This window comes from Cucurbita maxima, unplaced genomic scaffold (assembly GCF_002738345.1).
Source record: "Cucurbita maxima cultivar Rimu unplaced genomic scaffold, Cmax_1.0 Cma_Scf00002, whole genome shotgun sequence".
Taxonomy (NCBI): domain Eukaryota; kingdom Viridiplantae; phylum Streptophyta; class Magnoliopsida; order Cucurbitales; family Cucurbitaceae; genus Cucurbita; species Cucurbita maxima.
The window spans coordinates 3472814-3499169 of record NW_019272018.1 but is presented as its reverse complement, the minus strand read 5'-3'; the positions used below and the strand labels follow the sequence as shown (position 1 = coordinate 3499169).

General features: G+C 36.8%; 4 protein-coding genes across 7 annotated transcripts; all 4 read left to right on the top strand.

Moving 5' to 3' along the window:
* The first annotated feature begins 2136 nt into the window (after positions 1-2136).
* On the top strand, positions 2137-5632 carry LOC111467074 (probable serine/threonine-protein kinase PBL16). The gene is made up of 6 exons (XM_023111868.1): positions 2137-2858; positions 3505-3818; positions 3897-4032; positions 4766-4902; positions 5010-5133; positions 5210-5632. The coding sequence occupies exons 1-6, from the start codon at positions 2795-2797 to the stop codon at positions 5578-5580; spliced, it is 1146 nt and encodes a 381-aa protein (XP_022967636.1). The 5' UTR covers positions 2137-2794; the 3' UTR covers positions 5581-5632.
* A 746-nt stretch (positions 5633-6378) lies between these two features.
* Positions 6379-10371, top strand: LOC111466600 (ruBisCO large subunit-binding protein subunit beta, chloroplastic). Of its 2 annotated transcripts, none has more exons than XM_023111339.1 (14): positions 6379-6615; positions 7071-7324; positions 7403-7528; positions 7619-7756; positions 7831-7926; positions 8006-8248; positions 8334-8568; positions 8676-8845; positions 8922-8999; positions 9081-9152; positions 9240-9344; positions 9489-9581; positions 9662-9754; positions 9953-10371. In XM_023111339.1, exons 2-14 carry the CDS (start codon positions 7085-7087, stop codon positions 10088-10090), a joined length of 1827 nt encoding a protein of 608 aa, XP_022967107.1. In that variant the 5' UTR covers positions 6379-6615; positions 7071-7084; the 3' UTR covers positions 10091-10371. The 2 variants fall into 2 exon arrangements, with proteins under 2 accessions (XP_022967107.1, XP_022967099.1); XM_023111331.1 differs by having other exon boundaries at positions 6381-6611.
* Positions 10372-12405: 2034 nt separating this feature from the next.
* Positions 12406-16864, top strand: LOC111466416 (pumilio homolog 12-like). 2 transcript variants are annotated; one of them, XM_023111061.1, is made up of 6 exons: positions 12406-12757; positions 13279-14820; positions 14899-15061; positions 15142-15305; positions 15988-16267; positions 16345-16864. In XM_023111061.1, exons 2-6 carry the CDS (start codon positions 13316-13318, stop codon positions 16453-16455), a joined length of 2223 nt encoding a protein of 740 aa, XP_022966829.1. In that variant the 5' UTR covers positions 12406-12757; positions 13279-13315; the 3' UTR covers positions 16456-16864. The 2 variants fall into 2 exon arrangements, with proteins under 2 accessions (XP_022966829.1, XP_022966836.1); XM_023111068.1 differs by lacking the exons at positions 15988-16267; positions 16345-16864 and adding an exon at positions 15523-15571.
* A 921-nt stretch (positions 16865-17785) lies between these two features.
* Positions 17786-24253, top strand: LOC111466429 (pumilio homolog 12-like). Of its 2 annotated transcripts, none has more exons than XM_023111080.1 (6): positions 17786-17994; positions 18495-20095; positions 20217-20376; positions 21600-21763; positions 22707-22968; positions 23590-24253. In XM_023111080.1, the coding sequence occupies exons 2-6, from the start codon at positions 18567-18569 to the stop codon at positions 23695-23697; spliced, it is 2223 nt and encodes a 740-aa protein (XP_022966848.1). In that variant the 5' UTR covers positions 17786-17994; positions 18495-18566; the 3' UTR covers positions 23698-24253. The 2 variants fall into 2 exon arrangements, with proteins under 2 accessions (XP_022966848.1, XP_022966857.1); XM_023111089.1 differs by having other exon boundaries at positions 18421-20095.
* Positions 24254-26356: the final 2103 nt, after the last annotated feature.

The following is a 26356-nucleotide window of genomic DNA, read 5'->3' as shown; positions in this document are numbered from 1 at the left end:
TTAGATCAATTTTGAGGACGAAATTCAGGTAGGATGGAAGGATTCAGTAGTGGTCTGACATGTTGATGAGACTGAAAATAATATTTAAAGATGCGCTTATATATATTAAAATAAACCAAGAAAATAATATTTAAATATTTATCATATGTATAAATTTATTTGCTGAATTAATAAAATAAAATAAATTTTGAATTTTGTATAAATTGATATGGGTTTTTTTTTATTAATTATGGGGCTGTATAATTCTTATTTTTGTTTACTTTAAATTATAAGGTAATATTAGGATTTTTTTTAATTAATAAATTTTATTGTTTTTTCAACTAAAAAAGTCACCAAAAAAAACATTTACGGTCCTTTTTTTAGATTTTTAGTATTATTATAATTAATTATATTGATTTTGCTACAGTTTTGTCTTTATTTATTTATTAAATATATAAATTTGACTTTTAAAATTTTGTATTAAAAGAGCTAACGTAAGCATTTATTTGAGTGAATATATGGAAATGGTTATTTTTTAGATTTTGAAAATTATTATTTTAAATTTAAAATTTTTAAAATTCTTATTACCGTTAAACATATTTAAATTTAAAATTTAAAATTTTAGAAATGATTATACTTTAAAAGTTTGATTTTCATCAAATTCTCAAAATTTGAATATTTTATAACAATTACATTTGCTAAAACAAAAAACATTAAAATTACAATTTAGTATCCATACTTTAAAAAAATTACTAATTAATATTTTTTTTTAAATTCGTGACTTCGAAAAATTGAACCTCTGAACCGGTTCAAATGATGAATATCAGTTAATCACTGACAATCGAGAGGGGGAGAGGTTGTATGAGTTGAAAATTTGTGCGAGTTGTAATCGTTGTCGTCGTTCAAAAGTTGTTGGCTTGTCGTCATAAGTGGTCATGGACAAAGAAGAACGATTGGAGGAGGAGGAGAAGAAAAAATTAAAAATATATTTTGATTTTTTTCATATTTAAAAAAATTCAAAATATATTTTTAATAAAATAATAAATATCTCGTCAACCACTCATTAGTAACTATGAAATTTTGAATAGAGGGACTAAAATACTATCGACCTAAATTGTCTGAGTCCGAGAATTCATGGATCTAAATATTACCGACCTCGAATTTCAATGACTAAATTTTTTTTTACTTTTTTACCTCACGAGAACTCCATATAAAATTGCATAGTGTAAAAAGTTACCCACCAAGTAAAAAAAAATAAAGGTTTGGGTAAATTAGATTTTAGTGGCGCCCATTAATATCAAGGTCCAAGTTGTGATCGTTTCCATTCACTTTCCCGAATTTTCTTGGGAAACAAACAAGTCTACAACTACAAAAGTGCAAGATGAACACAAATCCAACGTAATGAGTATCGACCACTTAGAATTAGATATCAATTTTGTTCTTATTCTTTAAAAATTTTTAAAGTTGCTATCGATACTCCTCCTATGTTTGAGGGGCAAAAGTGAAATTATACGTGGTTCAAATTAAGATTGGCCCAAATAAATAAATTATTGGGTCGAAAGCTTGCCTCGAGTCGAGCCGAGATGAGTTGAGTGCACCGACAAGCCAATGAAACTCAAGAGGTAGTCAAGTATATCATTAAATGTAACTCAAATTGTTAAGAAATAAAGTTACGACGGTTTGAACTTTAGAACTCATTTCGATCCATCATTTCGTGGCAATAGGCGTCACTAAATTTATAGACTAAATTATAACAAATTTAAAAGTTCGAGAGGAGGGCGAGATGTGAACGGATATTTATTTAACAAAATAAATGAAATTGAAAAGAAGAAAAAAAAAAGGATAATACTTAAAATTCCACCGACTTTACCCTCCATGCATTCATGCACAGAAAGCTTCATCAAAATCCAACAACACGACAGTGAAGACCCTATTCTTGCGCTATAAGCATCCACATCCATCTTCTCTTCATTTATTTCTTCACTATTTTTCTTTTTCTGTATCCCAACGCGTTAATGCCGCCCTTTTCAGCCATTCAATTCAATACCAAAAATAAAAATAAAAAATCCATTAACAAGATGATTAATCCACAAAATTAAAGAACACAACAAATTTGGTGTTTCTCTTCACTTCGCTGACCATTTTTTGACTGGAAATTTGAAAAACAAACACACCCACCTCCCAAATCATTAGTATTTTCCAATTGGGTTCGAGTATTTTCAGAGGTTTACGCCGTTTCTTTAGTATACTTTGAAGTTGGGTAAAGTGGTTGAGAATTGAGAATGGAAATGGGAAGAAGAAGAAGAAGAAGAATAAATAAAAAAGAGTGCGTGACGAGGAAAGGGGGATTGGTGGGGGCACTACGGACATGCGCACTAAGAATAAGAACGCCCTGGCGGATAGTTATGATGGCGATGATGATGGAATTGTGAAATACAGCTTTTCTGAATCAGAACAGTACAAAATCGAAGAACCCTTTTGAAATTTTTTTGTGGGTCCGTTTTGTTTTTCCGCCATAGCCAAGAACCCAACAACCCCACATCATTACCATCAAGAAGAAGAAGAAGAGGAGGAAGAAGTATTACTTACTCTTTGTTCTTTCCCTTTCGTTCTCTTCATTTCTCACCAAGAACAAATCGCGGTTTCCCTCTTTTTCTTTGCTTCCGTTTCAAGCCATTTCTATCATTTTCTTCTTCTTTCCTTTCGATTTCTGGTTTGCTTTCTTTGATTCTTGGTTGGTTTGTTTTGGCGATGATGGGTTGTTGAAGAACTGGAGTTTTTGGGTTTCTTTGTTCATCATTTTGGGTTTGATTCAATGGGAAATTGCTGGTATCGATGGGAACCTACGGCTAATAGGGTATCTTCTAACGCAAAATCAGGTACGAACTCGTGGGTTTTGATGCTATTTTGTTCAGTTCCTCTCTTCGATCATGGCGATGATTTTGCCATTCTGATGATGAAACTCTGTTATGAACTAGTGGGTTTTGATGCTATTTTGTTCATTTCCTTCTATCATGGCGATGATTCGTGCCATTCTGATTATGATACTCTGTTACGAACTAGTGGTTTTTTATGCTATTTTGTTCATTTCTTTTCTTCGATCATGGCGATGATACTCTGTTTTCTTCCCCTGTTTGTTTTGAGTATCTATAGTCTGTCTGTTGCAGGGCTTCTCTTAGCTATCATACCTTCTGGATGATTGTAGTTTCTGCTAATTGTTTCTGGGTTTTGATTGCTTAAGCCAATTTTAGCAAAATCTGAAGAAATATGTGAAGAAATCTGATAGTTTATCTGCTTTGATCTGCCAAAAACATGTAATGGGAGGAAAACTCTGTTTATCCACTCATAAACCTCTGTTTCTTAGTGGGTTGATTTGCAAATAGTATAATAGTGTTCATCACGATCCCTATTGTTCTGTTCATCATATGAGTAAATCTTGGCTTTGCTTTGTAATATCTTCTTTTGGGTCATCCAAATCAAACCTTTTGGTGTTTGGCTTGTTCATTCTCTCATGATGTTCTTCAGAGTCTCCTAAAGTTGATAGCACATGGCCTTATCAAGGGGACAACGGACACAAGCTTGAGCTGCCCTCTAACCCCAAAGAAGTAGAAGATTTGCGACGTAATTCAGCCACGAATCCGCTGATTGCGTTTACGTTCGACGAGCTGAAGTTAATCACGGGGAAATTTAGACAGGATCGCGTGTTAGGCGGAGGAGGATTTGGAAGTGTTTATAAAGGTTTCATTACAGAGGATTTGAGAGAAGGAATTGTTTCTCTTCCAGTTGCTGTTAAGGTTCATGATGGATTTAATAGTTATCAAGGCCACAGGGAATGGCTGGTAATGTTCTGTTCTTCGTTCTTTTGTGTTTGATTATTATATATACTGTCTCTAATTAAGAGAACTACTGTTTTTTAGGCAGAAGTCATATTTCTGGGGCAGCTTTCTCATCCTAATTTGGTTAAGTTGATTGGATATTGTTGCGAAGACGAGCATCGGGTGCTCGTTTATGAGTACATGGCTCGAGGGAGCGTGGAAAACAATCTGTTTTCAAGTAAGCAGCTTTCTAAATCCCGAGTTTTTCTTTGTCAGCCTTAACTTCTTTATTGGGATTGTTGTAATAGCCCAACCTCACCGCGAGCAAATACTGTCCACTTTGGCTCGCTACATATTGTTGTTAGCCTCATGGTTTTAAAACGTGTTTGCCAGTTATGTGCTAACGGTGGACTTGGATTGTTACAAGTGGTATTAGAGCTAGACACCGGACAGTGTGCCAATGAGGACGTTGGGTCCCAAAGTGGTGGATTGTGAGATCCCACATCGGTTGGAGAGGGCAACAAAACATTCGTTATAAGAGTGTGAAAATCTCTCCCTAGTAGGCACGTTTTAAAACGATGAGCCTAATAACAATATGTAACGGGCCAAAGCGGACAATATCTGCTAGCGGTGGACTTCGACTGTTACAATTATGCTTTTGTTCGATATACCATAAGTACGTTGATTTTAATTATGAAGCATCGACATGTATCAATAAACATAAATGAAGTACAAACAGAAAATAAGACATTAGAGCCTGCAGGATTTAGGTGGGATGTCGTTATCGTGATGAGAAAACAAACCTTACGTGTTTGACGATGATCATGATGAGACTACGAATGGTTTTAAATTGTGTATATGGTTTAAAATTGTTGGATGGTTTGACGATGATCGAATTTTGTACTATTTCGACCGTTCTATCGATGAATCGTCGGTCGGTAGTATGTTATGTTGACTTTCCATGACTGCAGGAGTGCTGCTTCCTTTGCCTTGGACCATCAGAATGAAAATTGCCTATGGTGCAGCAAAAGGACTGGCATTTCTACACGAAGCTGAAAAGCCCGTCATCTATCGTGATTTTAAGACGTCGAACATTCTGCTCGATTCGGTTGGTTTATTATTGCCTTCGTGTACATTTAAGAAGATTTTAGCTCACTCTCCCTATCACGAATGGTTCGGTTTGAATACTGACCGATCACTTTGGTTCAACACCAGGACTATAATCCAAAGCTTTCGGACTTCGGTCTCGCGAAAGATGGACCGGTTGGTGACAAATCTCACGTCTCAACTCGTATAATGGGAACATATGGATACGCTGCACCGGAGTATATATTGACAGGCACGAGTTCTTTCTTTGCCTTTACCTTTGTTTTCTGCCGGGCATCACATTAAGTCTGGTATCTTTTTCTCCTCAGGACATCTAACCCCTCGAAGCGACGTTTATAGCTTTGGAGTTGTTCTTCTCGAACTACTCTCGGGAAGGAAGTCTCTGGACAAACTACGGCCAGCTCGAGAGCAAAACCTTACCGATTGGGCTCTTCCTCTCATGAAACAGAAGAAGAAGCTGATGAACATCGTCGATCCGAGGCTTGGAGGAGAATATCCAGTCAAAGGATTTCACAAAGCAGCAATGCTGGCTTACCATTGCCTGAACAAGAACCCGAAAGCGAGGCCGCTGATGCGAGACATCGTCGACTCGTTGGAGCCGTTACTGGAACCAAGTGATGAGGTTGTAGTAGCATCCTCCTTACCTGCAGGGGATGGGACTGGGAGAAAGGAAAATTAAGTCTGAAACTATAATTAGTTTTTTTAAAAAAAAATTAGATATGGAATTAATGTTTTACTTTTAATACATTTTCAGCTTGTAATACAAAATTTATATCTCAAATGGAAATAAGAATAAATCAAATTTTATATCTCAAATGTTAATAAAAACTTTAATATATAGAAAATATGTATAATAAATACTTAAAAACATTGTGTTTAAATATTATTATATATTAAGACTTAGTTTAAAATTGAGATATGAATATAAATATTTTAAACTTGCTTTCAAATTACTTTCATGCCCTTCAAAATCTATCCCATTTTTCAAAGAGAATAAAGTGAAGATATTGAGATGTAGCTTAGTGTTTCGCACGTGTCACTAACACGTGCAGCATTGTTTAATTAGTTTTTTAAAAAGGCTCCTTAAAATTATTATAAAAAAAGTTACGACGTATTTTTCGTTTTCTTTAACGAATATATTTATTTAATTCTTTTGGAAAAATATTTAATTTAAAGTAAGACACTTTTTTGTAGTCATCATTTTTCGAATATTAAATATTTTACTTCAATTTTTTTTTTTTATATAATTTTTCATATATATTTTCGGAGATTAATTTTTTTATAATTTTTCATATATATTTTAAAATAATTTTAAAAACAATAAATTATACGGAAAGATATAAGAAAATAAGAAAAGAATAGAAAATGGGAAAAGAGCAAAGGTTCTAGAGTGTTCCAAAGCAGGACAAACGCAGAGGGTTGTCATGGAGGGGGAGCCAAATCCAACGGCCAACAATTGCTGGAAGCTTCGGGAGCCTACAAGCTTCATGGGGTCCGTTTTGCTCTCATTTTCCTATCCATCCATCGGGAATTCGCTATAAAGAAACCTACTACTCTTTTTTTATTCCAATCCCGCATTTTGTACCGTGGATTAGAGCAGTTTTGCCACGCTCACAGCGCTCGCTCATCGCCCTCGCCCTCGCCCTCTTATCCGAACCAATCCTTCTTCCTCTAAACCCTAAAACCCCTCTGACCCTCCGCCGTTTTCTTGTATGTTTCCTTCTCTTTCTCTCTCTTTTTTCGCTTTGTTGGGCTTTCCAATCAGTAATGGTTCATGTTTGCATTTCTAGCTGGTTCTTCTTTCTGCATCGTGTCTTTACAATTCATGTCTTGATGAATTTGTTTATGTCATTTCATTTATGGGTTTTGATTAATTCAAGATTTCCTACATGGGTTTTCGATTTTGGGGTTTTATTCCCCTCATCTTGTGTGGATTTGTTGTAGCTCGATTCATTTTATGCTTGCTGATTCATTTCTATCGTGTTCTTGATTATCCGACGTTTTTGTGTTTGCATTGTTGTCTGATAATTGTCTGTCAATCGTCAATTCCAATGTTGATGAATTTGCTTATGTCATTTCGTTTCTGGGTTTTGCTGGCTGTTTGCAATTGTTGCTATGAATTTTTTTCAATTTGAACGAAGGAATGAGGCCAATCACTTTCTGTTTCAGTTCAAAGAGGGTAAATGGCTTCCGCTTTCACATCCATGTCTTCAATCGGTACCCTTGCTGCGCCTAGCAGCCGTGTAATGGATAAAAAGCTTATGGCATCTTCTGATAAGTTGACTTCTCGCACTGCCATTTCTTTATTTACTCTCCCAAGAAGACAAAGCGTAGTTCTAAGAAGAACCCGTTCGTCAAAGATCTCTGCAATGGCAAAGGAGCTGCACTTCAACCAGGATGGCTCGGCTATTAAGAAATTACAGGTGAGCTCTTGTTTGTCGTCAAATTTACTTGCAATGGAGCTATTATAGTTCTTGTAACAAGGCGTCTCGTTGTTTCAGACCGGCGTGAACAAACTTGCTGACTTGGTGGGAGTTACACTTGGTCCAAAAGGAAGAAATGTGGTTCTGGAAAGCAAGTATGGCTCCCCAAAAATTGTTAATGATGGTGTAACTGTTGCAAAAGAGGTATCTCATTCCCGGATCCGAATTCAAATTCAAATCTTCTTTGGCTACTGATAGTAACTTGTCCTCGTCGAATTTGCTTCTGTTGACTAGGTTGAATTGGAGGATCCAGTTGAGAACATTGGTGCTAAGCTAGTCAGACAAGCTGCTGCAAAGACCAACGATTTAGCTGGTGATGGAACTACCACTTCAGTTGTTTTGGCTCAGGGTCTTATTGCTGAAGGTGTCAAGGTATCAGATAGAGAGTAGTGCGACGTTTATGCGTCCTCACTGAATGTTTACTAACTGAGCTGAACATGTTTTAGGTTGTAGCAGCTGGAGCTAACCCTGTTCTTATCACTAGGGGCATTGAAAAAACAGCCAAATCCTTGGTCTCCGAGCTGAAACAAATGTCGAAAGAGGTAAAATTGTTTGGTTTAATGGTGCTGCTGCTATTTAGTGGTTGGATGAACTGTTTGTTAAGATGTAATGTTATTGTAGGTTGAAGACAGCGAGCTGGCTGATGTTGCTGCAGTTAGTGCTGGAAATAACTATGAAGTGGGTAACATGATAGCTGAAGCCATGAGCAAGGTTGGACGAAAGGGTGTGGTGACTCTCGAAGAGGGAAGAAGTGCCGATAACAGTCTCTATGTCGTGGAAGGAATGCAGTTCGACAGGGGTTATATCTCTCCCTATTTTGTTACCGACAGCGAGAAAATGGCTGTGGAATACGAGAACTGCAAGGTATATGCAATGTTCCATCTTATCATATTCTGGAAATTGGCCATACATTTGAGGTGTCTAACCTTTCGTACTCGGAATCGTACAGCTGCTTCTTGTTGACAAGAAGATCACTAATGCTAGGGATCTCATTAACATCCTTGAGGAGGCTATTAGAGGTGGCTACCCTGTTGTGATAATGGCAGAGGATATTGAACAAGAAGCACTGGCTACTCTAGTTGTAAATAAACTGAGAGGTTCTTTGAAGATCGCTGCACTTAAAGCTCCCGGATTTGGTGAGCGCAAGAGCCAGTACCTCGACGACATTGCCATTCTTACTGGAGGTATTCCCCCGACTCATTTGAATAATCCAATTTCTTTGCTTCATGACCCGTCATTCAGTTCCTTCCGAATTCTGCTAAAATGAAATGAGTATATTTTGGTGATCCAGGCACGGTTATCAGAGAGGAGGTAGGGCTTTCCTTGGACAAAGTTGGAAAGGAGGTACTTGGAACTGCATCCAAGGTAGTGCTTACCAAAGACACCACAACAATTGTTGGTGATGGTAGCACTCAAGATGCAGTTTCTAAGCGTGTTGCACAGATCAAAACTCTGATTGAGGTAGTGATAGTAATAATGATCATAACTCTTGCTTGGACAGCAAAAACTGGGTATTGATTTGGCCATGTTCATGTAGGCTGCAGAACAAGACTATGAGAAAGAAAAACTTAACGAGAGAATTGCTAAGCTTTCTGGTGGTGTAGCGGTCATACAGGTAAATTTCTGCAGTATATCAGCTTGTTTGACTAAATGTGATTTTGTACATGTTTGTGACATTTTGGGGTAATTCCTGAAGGTCGGAGCACAAACCGAGACAGAACTCAAAGAAAAGAAACTGAGGGTCGAAGACGCTCTCAATGCCACGAAGGTACTGTTTAATATCCTGTCTGCTTAGATCCCCTGCTAATTTTTTTTGTAGAAACAGTCGTGACCGTGAACGATCATTACTTTGCAGGCAGCTGTTGAGGAAGGTATTGTTGTTGGGGGTGGTTGCACCCTCCTTAGACTTGCATCAAAGGTGGATGCTATCAAGGAGTCCTTCGAAAACGAGGAAGAGAAGGTAAGCTAAACTAAACTGTCTTGGAAATTCGCTTCGTTTTAATGTGAGATCCCCATTTTAAAACCTAGAGTTGGTGAGACTTACTGTTACCCTATGTGCTCTACAGTTGCTTTTGGTTCTAAAGTTCCATTGGTTTAATGCCAGGTTGGTGCAGACATTGTTAAGAGAGCATTAAGCTATCCGCTCAAGCTGATCGCGAAGAACGCTGGTGTGAACGGTAGCGTTGTTAGCGAGAAGGTATATAATACGATCACTCATTCAATGTTTGTTCCTCATTGTGGTTGCATTATAGTGTAAGACGTCTGTTTCTGTATCAGGTGTTATCCAGTGACAATTACAGATATGGATACAATGCTGCAACTGGGCAGTATGAAGACTTGATGGCCGCTGGAATTATCGATCCAACTAAGGTAACTAACTAACCCCAAGAGCTCATTCTTCGTTGCGTCGTCGTCGTCGTAGTAGTAGTAATAGTTCGAAAGAGCTGTAGCTTCTGAAAAATACTTAGCAGAAATGATATCAGTTATTCGATATGACACAAAACTCAAGTATTGAGTGTCGAGTCGTACATATTACTGCGATATCTGAAGTCGGGTGTGTGATATCAGGTGGTTAGATGCTGCTTAGAGCATGCAGCTTCAGTGGCAAAGACATTCTTAATGTCGGATTGTGTGGTGGTGGAGATCAAGGAGCCTGAACCAGTTGCTGCTGGGAATCCCATGGACAATTCAGGCTATGGGTATTGATGAAATTAGTAGTAGTTGAGAGGAAGAGAGTAATAATTGATGAGAGGTAGATGAGAAATAGAAGCTTATGATGGTGAATGGCCAAACAAAGGCCATTTTTTCTTCTTTATTTTTGTAGATTCATAGAAACATATTTCTTCTTCAGTGGAGTGGATTTTCATGTACGAGGTTCGATATCTTGCATCTTCAACCTTGTATGAAGTCGAAATCGCTAGTAATTGTATCGTTCATTGCAATTCTATCTTTTGCTCCGCAATAACAAGTGGAAAGTGACCTGATCATATAGGAGATCAACTCGCTTTTTTTTCTCTGTCCTCTCGATTTTCTTGTTTCTCGTTGAAGAATGTAACATGTTCATTGTTGTTTTTGACTATGTTATTTTCCTTTCTAACTTGCTCGGCCTAATATCAGATAAAACAAGAGGATCGATCCGTTCGTATGGGAGGTTAACATTGTTGTTTTTGACTATGTTATTTTCCTCTCTAACTTGCTCGGCCTAACATCAGATAAAACAAGAGGATCGATCCGTTCGTATGGGAGTTTAACTCGTTTTTTTTTCTGTCTTCTCGATTTTCTTGTTTCTCGTTAAAAAAAAATTGTTATACCCATTGTTCTTTTTGTCTATACATAAACTAAGAGGATCGAAGTTACATTAATTTTTGGGTTTAATTCCTATTTAATCCTAGGTTTAAGAATTTAATACTTTTATCTTTGACATTTCATTTTTAATCTTTATTATATATTTTTTGTCTTTGACATTTAATATTTTATTTTTAATGAGGTTGACCATTTGTTTAAATTATTAAGAATGATGCAAACTAGTGATAATTAATTAATTAATTAAAACGAAAATAAAACCTAGAAACATAATAAATAAATAAATAAATAAATAAATTAAAAATTAAAAAAAGGTCAGTTACCAAATAAAAATACTAAAATAAAAATTTTGAAGCAAAAGAAATGTTTTTGAAATATTCAAAACTATAAAAACTATATATATATATATATATATATATATAATAATAATAATAATAAAAAAATGGAGGGAATGGAACGGCTGGAAAAGTGAGGATACAGAAGAAAAGGTACACAGGTAACCAAAATAAACATCAGTTTCGATAGCTGCGAAAAGTGCGTCCTTTTTTAAATTTAATTTTAAAATATATATATATATATATATTTTTCCTATTTTCTTTTTAATTTTTAATATTCCTAATTTTCTTTAACCGTTCCCTTCCTTTTCTCCTTTTATTTTGTTTTCATCCCAATTTTTATTTAATCTCTGGTTTTCATATTAAATAAAAATCTTTAATTTTAATTTTGTTTCCAATATTTCTAAATTTTAAAAAGGCATTCCATATCAATTTTTTTTATTTTTTAAATTAAGATATAAAAAATATTTTCCAATATTTAAAAAATTAAAATAATATATTTGAAGATTCCAAGAAGCATTTGGAAGTTGGTGAGTAGAAGTGAATTAAAAAATAAAAAGAGGAAAAAGTAAGCAGAGAGAGAGAGAGAGAGAGAGAGAGAGAGAGAGAGAGAGAGAGAGAGAGAGAGAGAGAGAGAGAGAGAGAGAGAGAGAGAGAGAGAGAGAGAGAGAGAGAGAGAGAGAGAGAGAGAGAGAGAGAGAGAGAGAGAGAGAGAGAGAGAGAGAGAGAGAGAGAGAGAGAGAGAGAGAGAGAGAGAGAGAGAGAGAGAGAGAGAGAGAGAGAGAGAGAGAGAGAGAGAGAGAGAGAGAGAGAGAGAGAGAGAGAGAGAGAGAGAGAGAGAGAGAGAGAGAGAGAGAGAGAGAGAGAGAGAGAGAGAGAGAGAGAGAGAGAGAGAGAGAGAGAGAGAGAGAGAGAGAGAGAGAGAGAGAGAGAGAGAGAGAGAGAGAGAGAGAGAGAGAGAGAGAGAGAGAGAGAGAGAGAGAGAGAGAGAGAGAGAGAGAGAGAGAGAGAGAGAGAGAGAGAGAGAGAGAGAGAGAGAGAGAGAGAGAGAGAGAGAGAGAGAGAGAGAGAGAGAGAGAGAGAGAGAGAGAGAGAGAGAGAGAGAGAGAGAGAGAGAGAGAGAGAGAGAGAGAGAGAGAGAGAGAGAGAGAGAGAGAGAGAGAGAGAGAGAGAGAGAGAGAGAGAGAGAGAGAGAGAGAGAGAGAGAGAGAGAGAGAGAGAGAGAGAGAGAGACATAGAGAGAGAGAGAGAGAGAGAGAGAGAGAGAGAGAGAGAGAGAGAGAGAGAATGAATGAAAAACGTAACACTCCAAATCCATGCATGTTTGTGTAAATAGCTAATCCTTTTGATTCAATTCATTTTCCCTTTTGATTTAGTTTTTAAAATTTGAAAGTAGTTCCGATTTCGATTTTTATTCGGTTTTGATATTTTCCCAATTCTCTCCACCCTTCCTGTAATCTCTCTCCCGTCTTCAACCTCTCTCCCCCTCTCTCTCCCTATTTCTAGTTCTTCTTCCTCTTCACGCCGCCTCTCCTTCTCACCTTACCTACACCCATTTCCCACTCCTCTTCTGCCTTCTTCTTATTTGTTTGTTGTAGCATAAGAAACATTCCCAATTCATTCCCACTCTTCCCACTCATACACACTGTTTATTTGCTTCTGTAATCTCCTTTTTTCACTCTCATTCTTCCTTTTCTCACCTGGGTCTCGCTTCCCTTTCCATTATCTCAACTGGGTTAGTCTCGATTCTCTCGTTTATCTCTGTGATTCTTGATTTTGTTTCATAATCATCATGATGTAATGTTCTTATTAGCTTTATGATCCATCTTTTTTTTGTTTACCCCTTAATTGATTGTCTCTTTGGGGATTCTACTTTTTGTGATGATTACGGTTTTTTTTGGGGATTTTCTTGGATTTTGCCCTCGTTTGATCATGTATTCTCGAGCTGGATATCTAATAATGTGGTTGAGTTGAGTTTTAATGAGGTTCTTTAGGTGTCGATCGATGATCCGGGGTTGATTTTCTCTTCTCTTTTTGAATTTTTGTGAAGGACTTGATGATTCTTCGATAGTTCTTGTTGGTTTGTTTTTGTACAATGGAAGGATGTCATTTGAGTATGAATCTGATGTGATGAAAGATAGTGAAAAGACATTGTTCTTACGATCTTTGTATCATTGCGTTGTTTTTTTTGTGAGTGAAGTGAGATATTTATTGGTGTTTCTGTTCTTAAGCCTTGCCACTGTTCTGGAATTATAGGTCATTTAAAGAGCTCTCTCGTGTATAAAATAGAAAAATGGACTGTAAACTGACAACTGATCTTGAGAGGCTTTATGGTGAGAATCCGATAGTTGCTCGTGAGAATGGACGTACTGAGGAATCAGTTCATCCGAGAATGACTTCGATGGTTGCAGATTCCTGTAAGGGCTCGTCTTTGGAGAACGGAAAGGTCATGATGAATGAGCTTCAGCAATCAACAGGTCAATTTCGGATGGGGGAAAGTAACCGGGCGATCAGAGACCACCGGTCATTGACATCTGCAGTCGAGAAATTAAGTTTGGGTGCGGAGAGGTCGGGGAGAACTTGGTTGAAGAATGATCAATTTGAAAACTATATGAATAAGCAATCATTCATTTCTGAAGCACCAGTGGTTGCTGATCCATCTTTGAGGTCTTCACATCATTTGAACAATGGCTATTATGATATTCATATGAAAGTTCATAGCCCTCAGATATCAATCTCACCAAGGCCTGTTTCTGATGGCCTCAAGAATGGGGAAGCTTGTCACCTTCAGCCATTTGAAACTCCTTCCCCTGTTATGCCATCGACTCATGAAATGCCTGCGATGCCATTTCCTATATCGTCTCATCTCGAGAAAATGTTGCCGAGTGGCCTATCCCCTATGCATTTTATGCATCCACAACAAATGAATCATGGCCAAATGGGTTTGAATTGTACAAAAGAAGAGCTTGTCAACTCCTGCATGATGCAAGGGCAGCACCAGTACCTTCATGATCTTCATAATCAGCAACAGGAGTATTCAAATCAATTCGAATCGTTTGGTAACGCTACATTCGGGAAGTTGCGGTTTCTGAGAAGTCCTAAGAAGAAATGTTGTTTTGAGTATCCAGTTTCCCACAATCTTGAGCAGTCTAAACATGATGGATTCTCCAATGGGACTGCAAATTACGTGGGTTCAGGTATATCAAATCATGTTTTTTCGACACCGTATGTAGATACATTAGACGGCCAGGATAAAAGTTTCAAGCAATGTTCTCCTAGAAAGATCCCCATTATGACCCATGGACTGAATGTAGTTGATTGTATGAAAGTTCCATCTGTCGATGCCGAGAAACAAAAATATTTTATGCGCCTAAACAGCTATCTTTGTCAAAGTTGTTATTTTAGGCAGTTCGGTTTTCCTTCAACCGCTACGGATTGCGTCTGTCATGAGAACTTAAGGGTATCTGCTATGTTGTCTAGTTATGCGAAACATAAGACCGAGATACCGCCTCTACAATGTAACTCTCTCGATGAAGCCACGGGTAAAATATATCTCATGGCTAAAGACCAACACGGTTGTCGCTTCTTGCAACGGATGTTCAGTGAGGGTACTAAGGAAGATATCGACATGATTTTCAATGAAATCATTCAACATGTTTCTGAGCTCATGATAGATCCTTTTGGAAACTATTTAATACAGAAGCTCCTTGGAGTTTGTGATGAGGATCAACGGCTTCAAATTCTTTACCAGGTTAACCGACCCGGTGAACTCATTCGAATTTCGTGTAATATGCACGGGTATGCTCTATCACTGTTTGTCTCTTTACCTCTGTTCAGCCATCATTTTCATGTCTAAAATCTGTTTCAAAACTACAGGACTCGGGCTGTTCAGAAGCTTATTGAGACCCTTAAAACCCCAGAGCAGTTTTCCATGATTGTCTCCTTATTGAAACCTGGAATAGTGATTCTCATGAAAAACATTAATGGTAACCATGTAGCACAGCATTGCTTGCAGTTTTTGGTGTCTGAATATATTGAGGTAAGGGGTCTCCTTTGGGGATTCGTTTTCACTAGCATTTTTGTGATGAAATGAAATGCTGGCAATGAATTCTTTTGCAGTTCCTTTTCGATGCTGCAACGAAATGTTGTGCTGAGGTTGCCACTGATCGACATGGTTGCTGTGTGCTTCAAAAATGCCTTTCTTGTTCTGATCATAGACAACGAGATCGATTGCTAACCGCGGTTGTATGTAATGCTTTATTTCTTTCCCAAGACCAATACGGGTAATTCTACTTTTGATCTTTATATTGTTCGTGGACTCCGTTCTATGTTGTTTTTGCAGCATTGTGATTCGGTTCTTTAACTAGTTTTTCAACTCGTTGACTAAGCATGATTTAGTCTCTGACTTTAATATGTAACGATTGATCTTTGGAACTAGCACTTGATTTTGTGATAGTAATGTTTCGAAACCGAGCACTTGATTTTGCATTGACGATGCAGGAACTATGTTGTGCAATTTGGCGTCTACTTTTGATCTTTATAATGTTCATGGACTCCATTCTCTGTTGTTTTGCAGCATTGTGATTCGGTTCTTTAACTAGTTTTTTAAACTCGTTGACTATGCATGATTTAGTCTCTGAACTTTGAATATACAATGATTGATCTTTAGAACTAGCACTTGATTTTGTTCGAAACCGAGCGCTTGGTTTTGCATTGGAACGATGCAGGAGCTATGTTGTGCAATTTGGCGTCTACTTTTGATCTTTATAAAGTTCATGGACTCCGTTCTCTGTTGTTTTGCAGCATTGTGATTCGGTTCTTTAACTAGTTTTTCAACTCGTTGACTATGCATGATTTAGTCTCTGAACTTTGAATATACAATGATTGATCTTTGGAACTAGCGCTTGATTTTGTGATAGTAATGTTTCAAAACCGAGTGCTTGATTTTGCATTGGAACGATGTAGGAACTATGTTGTGCAATTTGCATTCGACCTTGCGCGTAATCCTACTGCAATTCCTTGGGTGATATCCGGTATCTTGAAACGTTTAGAGGGCCATTTTGCGGACTTGTCGATTCAGAAATATAGCAGTAATGTTGTTGAAAAATGTGCTTCTATTGGAGAGGAATATCTGACGAAAATTATCGATGAGTTGATAAACGACGAACGATTCAGTCAAATTATGCTTAACCCATATGGAAACTACGCAGTTCAAGCAGTGTTGGCTCATTCTGGGATTTGCAAAGTGAGTATCAAACTTAAACTGTTTGATAAACGGTTATGATTTGCTGAATTACATGAATGTTTGTGTTTGTTAAACAGGGTTCTTCTCTTCATGCTAATCTTGTGGCTGCAATCAGACCGCACGTCCCGTTGCTTAGGACGAACATGTACGGGAAGAAAGTGCTCGGAATGCTCGGAAAAGTGAACTGACCGACACAATCGACTAAGATTGGCTGTAACCTGCATTCCTTGTTGTTGTTGTTGGTCAAAAAAGGACATGGCTTGTCTTTCTGCTCTCGAAGTGTTGCTGTTTTGTTCTATTGTTCTTTTGTTTGTCAGGAGCTTAGCTGCAAGTGTTCAACTAGTCTTTCTCCTCAAGTCGCTCTTTATTTTGTTCTCTTGTTCTTTTGTTTGTTAAGGAGCTTAGGCCATTAACCATGGCTGCAAGTGTGCAACTAGGTCTTATTATTTTGTTCTTTTGTTTGTTTGTTAAGGAGCTTAAGCCATGTTAACATGGTTCGTCTCCATCTCTATCCATGTTTCATACTCGGACCCTTTTTGTAGAGTCATTGTTGTATTGGAGACCGAGATGACGATGAATGATAAGCTTAGGCTCTTTAGGTATACAAAAGGCTCGTATATTTGTGCACGCACAAAAAATATTTATACTTAAAACTTCAATTAAAAATGAAATAAGAATATTTTATTGATTCATTTTTAAATCGAATTAAATTAATATAATCTATCAGAATCTAAAATCTAAGACAGTGCCATATGTGTATTTCTTTGTCTTCATGTACCATATAAAGTACGATCAATATAGGAAAAATGTAGCATACTAAAATGACGGCTAAATTTGGCTAGTTATTTTGATTTTCTCGCTTCTCGCTAAAAAGTTCAATGTGCTCGGAGGTAGGTCGGAACTAATGAAATTGTATAAGCAAGGTTTAGGATATGGATTTTGCCTTATGGGGAATAGCAACATGCAACCAAGACAAAATTGCGTTTAAACTCATTTTAATCAACCATCCAAGAACGTCTTAAGGGTTAAGCAGAGACTCATTTCAATCGACAACTGAGGATAGAAAGGCGAGTGGATATAGGGGTTAAAAACTAGGAAGTTTAGTGGGACATGGTTTATAAGGTGGGTTACTTGGTCGAGTCTCACTTTTTTAGACTAAAGCTTGCTCACCAGACGCGGCTCTAATTCATTGCTTACACATTTGAACTAGAATAGGGAATCCAAAGGGCTCGATGCAACGGGATCTGAACTAGAGTATGGAATCCAAAGAGCTCGTTGCCATACGCTCAATCAAGCTAAGCTAAAAGAGAAAAGTAGAAAAGTGACGGTCCTTCCAATCAAGCAAGCAAGCAACCAATTCCAACCATAAACAAATCCTAACTTAATCAAATCTTCATTTAAAAAAAAAAAAAAAATGGGATAAAATGAAGAGAGAGAAAAAAAAATTATAAAAAATTAGTTTTGATTTTTGATGAACAATCCAAAAGAAACAAAAAAGAATGAAAAGAGTGGAAAACGTAACAATCTAAATCCATGCATGATACTGCTTTGATATTTTCCAATCTCTCTTTGTTTTTCCTATAATCTCTCCTCCTTTAATCCCTTCTCTCCTTCTTCACGCCGCCGCTCTTCTTCTTCTTCTATTCCATTGCATCCTTTATATTCATACTTTCCCTACTTTTGGCCTTCTTCCTCTCCTCTGTTTGCTGTTTCTCATCGGCTACTCGGTTAGTTTTCTTTGATCTGATTTTTTGTGATCAAGTTGTGTGTGTATGATCGATCATCTTTTGGGCGCTTTCTCTGATGTGGATTTTGATTTTTTGTGCTTTTCGGGAATTTTATACGTCGATTTGTTTTTTGTGTGTTTGCATGTGTTTTTCCCCTTTCTTGCATTGATCGTTTTGTTCTTCTTTTCTTGTTAATGTTCTGTAGGAGTTGCCTGATACTTAAGCAATTTGTTCTTGATTCTATCTCAACGTTCTGTTCTTACTGTTGTCTTGAAGGGTACAGTCGATTAGTGGGTGATCGCGTAAAATTTCTGGGCTAGGTGATCCTTTATTGGATTGTGATTGATGGTTCTTGTTTGAGATTTCGTCGTTCTTTGTCTGGGTTGTGGGATTTCAGTGATTTGGTTGTTTCTTTTTGCAATGTAGGCTGGAAATTTGATGGAATTATGAACTGATCATTGATACTATAAACTATATGAGTGTGTTTTGCTGCTTGGCAGGCTGAAGGCTGAAATATTTGTGTCGTTCTATCATTTATTCTTCAAGAGGGAGTGTTCTTGTTCGTTATAACAATGGAAGATATGGGTACTGAACTGGAAATTGAGGACCTTGCAAGGCTTATTGGTGATGAGATTCCAAATGTTGCATCTGGTAATGCACATGCTGAAGAAAAGGGGTTGTTTTCAATACCTGTGGGTCCCTATGAAGAGACTTCCATTAGAAACTTCCATCGCAATGGGAATTTGATGGATGGAAATATCTCTATGAATACACTCCAGCAATCCTCCATGGATCAAATGCTAACTAGGAAAGATGCTATGCCAGGAGACCGGTCCTTGGCACTTGCATTTGAAAAGCTGAACTTCGGTGATGAGGCGAAGGGGCGTACTTGGAAGTCATTGCAGGGTCATGCCATTAGGTTGGAGGATCATTACTCAGATAACTTGATCAAACAATTAGTCAATGTGGATGCATCGGCATTAGGTGCTTTGGATTCTTCAAATCACTTGATTAATGGTGTTCATGATCCTCATATGATAAGACTTGGCCACCAAAACTCTCCTTCTCGACATATACCTGATCAGTATAAAAAGTGGCAGGCTGGTCAGCTTCAGCCATTGGAGACTTCCTCCCCTGCTATGCCATTGACTTATGAGGTGGCAAATGTGTCTGCTCAGAATTTGCAGTTTCCTATCACATCTCAAAGGCAGCAAATAATCCATAATGGGCAGTCTCATGTTCAGTACATACATCCGCAACAGATAAATCGTCAGCAAATGGGTTGGAATTATACTGAAGAGGAGCAGTTGTACAGGATGCATGAGCAGTATCCATACCCGCAGCATCTTTATATTCAGCAACGTTGGCTTCCTAATCAATCACAGGAGAATCATTCAAGTAGGACTTCATGTCAAGGTGGTAAGCAGAAATATTATGAGGTTCCAATTGCTCGCCATCTCGAACAGTTGAATCGTGAAGCATCTTGGGAGGCATGTGCATTTCATAGTGTTTCAAAGCACTTAAATCCTGCATTTTCAACGCGCTATATTGACACAGTTCAAGGTATGGAGAAAGTTTCCTTTCCTAAAAAGATCCTTGCTAGGAATACCCGACTGAACGCAGTTGATGCTATGAGGTTTATGTCTATTGGTGCTGATAAATCAGCCAATCATGTTGACCGAAGTAGAATTGTCCGCTCAAATAGCTGTGTTCGGCACAACAATTTTGCTCCAGCTACTGAACGCATTTTTCGTAATGAACTAAGCTCATCTGCTTTGTACTTGGAATCTGCAAATCTCAAGTTAGTGCCTGAAAGATTTAACTCTGTTGATGAAGTCAGAGGTAAAATATTTCTAATGGCAAAAGACCAACATGGTTGCCGTTTCTTGCAACGGAAATTTATGGAGGGTACTGATGAAGATATTGAGAAGATTTTCAATGAAATCATTGATCATGTTGTTGACCTTATGGTAGATCCTTTTGGAAACTATCTAGTACAGAAGCTGCTTGAAGTTTGCAATGAAGATCAGCGGATGAAATTTCTACGTAGAATTACACAGAACCATGGTGAAATTATTCTAGTCTCATGTGACATGCATGGGTATGCTCTTTTCCTGTCATTTTCTATGCCTCAATGGTCAAACACAAGAATTTATGGACTTCATTGCATTTCTTTTTAATGTTTTTAATTTTTCTTCCAAATTCATTTTTCTCAATCACAGGACTCGTGCTGTTCAGAAGGTTATTGAGACTCTTAAAACCCAAGAGCAAGTTTTCATGATTGTCTCGTCTTTGAAGTCTGGTATGGTGACTCTGATGAAAAACGTAAACGGAAACCATGTTGCACAACATTGCCTTGATTATTTAATGCCTAGCAGTGAGGTCAGGATTATATTTTCTAGCTCTGTTTCTTTGAATTTGTTCGTTTCACGTAAGAAGGTGCTTGCTTTTTCATCTGTAGTTTAGAACTACAAAAAGGTGCTTACCTTTTTTAATTTGATCTCTTTCCCTTTTAGTCCATTTTTCTGGGGAGTTTTGCTATTTTTCATTCAAATTGTTCCTTCAGTTATGCCCCATTCAAGTGATAGCAAGTCTCCAAAAGTATTTGATTGGCCTTTTACATAGTTTACCTTTGAGAGGAGAATGTATGGAAGCCATGGATAATTTCTGGTAGCCAAGGTGGCAACCTTGGGATTAAGATATTTTGTCAGTAACTGCAAGTAGTTTTTTTTTTTTTTTTTTTTTTTTTTTTTTTTTTTTTTTTTTTTTTTTTTTTTTTTTTTTTTTTTTTGAGGAAATAGTTCGAAGGGTAGAATGACAAGAAGCAAGAAATTTCGAAGAAGTCTGTATATGAGGAAAGGATTTAATTGAAAATCTGAGTGCACAGGTCCCAACTTTTTACTTCCTTTCAAATTTTTTGTTTCTCCCAATTTTTTCTTAGTCTTTTCCCAGTAACAATTAATATATCCACATCTTTAAATGTGCTGAGAAAATTTTCATGTATATGGTTTTATAGAATCAGGTGAGTGGAACATTGAAGAAAGCGAGTTTAAGAGGTTATGATAAGTTAAACACTGGAGTTTTCAATGATGCTTGAATGACTACTTAAGACTTTTGTTTTTGCATCTGTATTTCTAAATCTGCTAGAAAATTACCTTCTCAAGTACTTGTCCTCCCTCCCTCCTTAAAAAGTGAAACGTGACAACCCAACAAGCAGTTTATTCTCTCTCTATAATTTCTTTGTCAAGGTTCTCCGTGGATCCTTATATTGTTCGTTCGGAAGTTATATGGTTTAATTGGTAAAGTAAGGAGTTATATCAATCACTAACAATCTTTTTAGACTTGTGCCTGATGTCTTTTGTTACTGAATATAATACCATTTTTAGCCATATTGATATTGATGGCTGAACTTTTCTTTTTTGGGTCCAAATTCGGTGGAAGTAGATACGATTTGCATGGTTGGTATTCTTTAATCTTTTAATCAGGCGTGTGTAACCCCCCTCCTCCTCCTCCTCAACTGGTCTTTGACATTGAGGAAGATTCATTTTGTAACATGAATTCTGTGAAACAAATAATTAATTCTGGGGTTATCACTTTCGCTGCAGGTACTGTTTGATGCTGTAAGAAATAGTTGTGTTGATCTTGCGACTGATCGTCATGGTTGTTGTGTGCTTCAAAAATACCTCACTTGTTCCAATAGTGTACTCCGAGATAATTTAATCAGTGAGATTGCTCACAATGCGTTGGTTATTTCCCAAGATCAATATGGGTAATTAACTCTTTTTTTCTTTTCTTTTTCCTCTAACCTTTTCTTTAATATGCGTTGATCACAATGCGTTGGATATATCTTTGTTTCCTTAATTTTTATTCCAAAACCCTTTTCTTCATTTGATCCAAAACGATTCTGAATTTTAAGAATTATTTTCTTTACGTAGCCACAAGATCATGCTGGACCCTTTTAGAATTTCCAAATTTCTAAATTTAATCGGTCTCTTTTCTAATGTCTTTTCTCATTTGTATTTGACTACTTCGAGAGCATTTTGTTTTCTTTTTTTTTTGCTTTCATATAACTGAATAATTCATGTGAGATAAACTGCTTTGTAGATGCTTGGATAATTTCAACTTGTTACCAATCCGGTGGGTCATGGTCCTTCTTATGCCTTGCTCATGGCTGCATGGCCGTACCAACCTTTTTATTCATTTTTCATTATATGTCTTCTTTTGTATGTTCATTTTATTTCCTTCTTTTGTAAGCGTATGACTTTTAATATGCAAGTTTACCATACACAATTTGCCTCATAATATACGATAGGGGATACAACAAATTATCAAAATTTCCTATCTAGGCTCTATGTTATCAATGCTTTTCTGGTTCCTTATTGCTTGCTAGTGCATAAAATTGGCTATCTCAGAATGCTTTCCAAAACGTTCTCTAAAAACATTTTCTAACCCTGTTTTTTAAAGCCGTTTCAGTTGGTTAACTTATTCAAGGGCTTGAGTAAGTGCCGCACAATCGCTTTATAAGTCTCGAAGAGGGGCGATTGTGACATTGTGAACCCCAAAACATATACAAAATTCGTGATTTTTCTTACAATGGCTACATTCTGGAGATGTATATATTCAACTCCAATTCCAATATGAATATTGGAGTTGACTTGGGACTATGGATTAGAACTGACAAGTTATATTTCACTAAATTATATTATATGCAGGAACTATGTTGTGCAATTCATCCTAAGGCTTAAGCGTCGATGGTATACGGAAGCTATAGTCAAACAGTTAGAGGGTAGTTTTGGTGACTTGGCCATGCAGAAGTATAGTAGTAATGTTGTTGAAAAATGCCTTGAATCTGCAAGGGAATGCGGAGATATCTCTAAAATTGTGCTCGAATTGATCAATGATCAGCGATTTGATAAAATCATGCAGGACCCATATGGCAATTATGCAATTCAAACTGCATTGGGCAGTACAAAGGTTAGCAAGGCCAATATTTCCCTTCTCTTTTTGGTATCTGTGTTCATATGTATGAGGAATGTGTGAAAGTCTAGGATGTTAATTTTTTTTGTGTAGGGAACGTAGGTACCACTTTTAACACCTTTGACACCTTCTGTTGTCGAATGGTGCCTGTGACTTCTTCAAATTTATATCTTGAAAAGTTAGAACAAAAGTCAGACATCATGAAAAACACTACACATCCCATGTTGCTATGTCATACCAACTACAATCTTGAGAATTCTGCTAATCAGGTTACAAAAAAGCCCTCCAACTATAACTGAGTTTCTTTCCGACCGAAAATGTATGCCTCATGGCCGTTGTAATCATGACGTAATTATGATCTCAGTCTTGTCCTTTTAGCAATAGAGTCTTTTTTTGCAGTTAGTTTTGGACACCTCCTTTTCTACTCGAAGGTCATAACACTTTGGTGTTGTGGAAATTTGAATGCAAAATGTCGATTTTTCTTAAATATTACGGCATCTGAATGTTCTTTCACTTTTCTATTTCAAATGAAGGTTTATGGAAGCGTTAGTGTTTACATTTATAGGTGATTGTCGAACTGATTTCTAATGCAATTAGATCAATGTTTTCCCGCTGCAGGGTACTCTTCATACTAAACTCGTGGAAGCAATAAAGCTGCATGCGCCTGTACTTAGGACGAGCCCATACGGAAAGAAAGTCCTTGTAGTACTTGGAAAATCGAACTAACTGGTTACAAACAAACGAGAGCGCTTCATCTAGTCTTTGTTTCAACTTGGTAAGAAAGCATGACTAATATTTGTTTTCCTTAAGTACTGTTTTGTAAAGAGTTTAGGCAGAGGTCTATCTGGAAAGAAAAACTTATCAAAGATGAAGATGTATCGAAATCTTCACTCCTAATTTTCATTTTGGGTAAAGGTTTAGGATGCGTAAACGATGGTCAGTTGGCTGGCCGACTAGCTGACTAGCTGGCCATGTTGTTTTTGTCGGTTATTTATTTATTTATTTATTTATTCTGTTTATTGGACATAGTAAATAAAGAGGTGAGGGTATAGAGAAGGGTCATGGAGTGTTGTACATTTGTTGGGATTCTGTTTCTGAAGCTCAGTGCTTGTAGAAGATGGAGGGTAAATTGTGATAAAAGAAGAGGCTTTTTTTGGCTGAGAAACTGAGGTAGCTTTGTACAATGCTTCTGCTGCTGTTGTTGCTGTTGCTATCTTTTTTGGTTGGGCATTGTAATTATCACTCCTGTTAATTATAGCAATTTGAACTCTGTTTATTGTTCTGTCTTTTTCTTGTCTGAATTTGCAATGTTTATGATGCTTCTTTACGCACTCTCTACCCCCTTCCTTTTCCTGTTCTACCTAGGAACGGTTTGTTTTCTAGGCCGATACGAGTTTAGTTCAACTGGTTAAGTAGAGCTCACATCGACGGGAAGGTTTGACACCTCGATGTCGGCGGCGAAAAAAGGAAAGAGAGGGATGGGGTTTCTCTCGCTTTTGGCATAGCGGGCCCCAGCGGGTTGTTTTCTAGGCCAACACGAGTTTATCTCAACTGGTCTAGTAAAATGGGTTGTTTTCTAGGCCAATACGAGTTTAGTTCAATTGGTCGGGTAAAACAGGTTGTTTTCTAGGCCAACACGAATTTAGTTCAACTGGTTAAGTAGAACGGGTTGTTTTCTAGGCCAACATGAGTTTAACTCAACTGGTCAAGTAGAACGGTTTGTTTTCTAGGCCAACATGAATTTAGTTCAATTGGTCGGGTAAAACAGGTTAGTTTCTAGACCCATACAAGTTTAGTTCAACTAGTTAAGTAGAATTGTTTTCTAGGCTAACATGAGTTTAGCTTAATTGATCAAGTAGAACCAATACGAGTTTAGTTCAACTGGTTAAGTAGAAAAAGTTATTTTCTAGGCCAACACGAGCTTAGCTCAATTGGTCAAGTAGAATGGGTTATTTTCTAGGCCAACACGCGCTTAGCTCAATTGGTCAAGTAGAGCGGGTTGTTTTCTAGGCCAACACGAGTTTAGCTCAACAGGTCAAGGCATGGATCACGGACCAAATCTCTTGAGAAGAAGAGAAGAAAGAAAGCTTGTTTAAATCTCTAAAGAAGAAGAAAGAAAGCTTGTTTAATTGGACGGGGACTATTTGATAATGGTTTTGGATTTTTATTTTCTAATTAAAATTGTTTTTAGGTTTTTATTTTATACCAGTATACATATATAATTTCAAAAACAATATTACTTCAATTAGTTTTCAATTTTTTTAAAACCTTCTTGAAAAGTAAGTCGATATTGATTGTTTCATTTTATAATTAGATCATCCAACCTGTGTTTGAAAAATTATATAGTTTTTGAAAATTAAGTCTTTTTGCTGGTACAAGAAATTCAATTTCGTTTTTTCTCTTTTTGTTCTTAAATAATTTGGAAGTTAGAGTAAATTAAAAATCAACGAAACGTAATGCAAAAAAATCGAGGAAAAAAAATGGAAGAAAAAATACCAGGGTACCCAAAAACCATGAAATTGATTCCGTTTAACGAGAGTAATTAGTAGAAAAGTTCATTAAAAGATCGGCATTCTTAATTTATATTGATAGTTATTTCTTATATCAACAATGTGCATTTTTTTTTTTTTTTTTTTTATGATTGAATCATAAAAACTACAAAGTGCACTACAATGTTCGATGACTCAATCATTAGAACTTTGAAGTCAAAAGTGTCAGAGCATGGGACATTGTATTGCATTGTAAGACTTAAAAGTCTAGTTTGAGAGAAGAAAAGACTGGAACATGGGACATTGCATTGTAAGACTTAAAAGTCTAGTTTGAGAGAAGAAAGGCGAGATTGAAACGATCGGCCAAAGTTCATCTAAAATACAGTAATAATAGAATATGATTTTCTGTCTTGACAGACTTGCGTTAATAATGGAGAAACTATGAGAAAATGGTCCTCACTTTCCAAAAAGAAATGTATATTCAAAATTAGTTAATTACGCACTCAGGTAAGGAAATTGTGCGAGGGCATTTTAGTCGCGAGGGCATTTTAGTCATTTTTATGTATGATGAAAATTTGTGAAGAATTTAAATTACACCACACGCTTAGAAAACCACTTATTTCTCAAATTTTCTAATACGTAAATATCGAAATTCAACCCAAATATCATTACTAATTTTCTCATTTTCAAAATTGAACTCATCCAAAAAAAAAAATATTATTCCAAATTGATCATTTTGACCAGAAATTTCCAACTAAATTCCATTTATTGAGTAATTTGAAGGTAAGACTGAAGAATTAGAGAAGAAAAATATTTTTTTAGGGAAAATTAAATAATAAAAGGTCAAGCAATAAACACAGAAGATATCATCATGATTTCTTGTCAGAATAAACAAA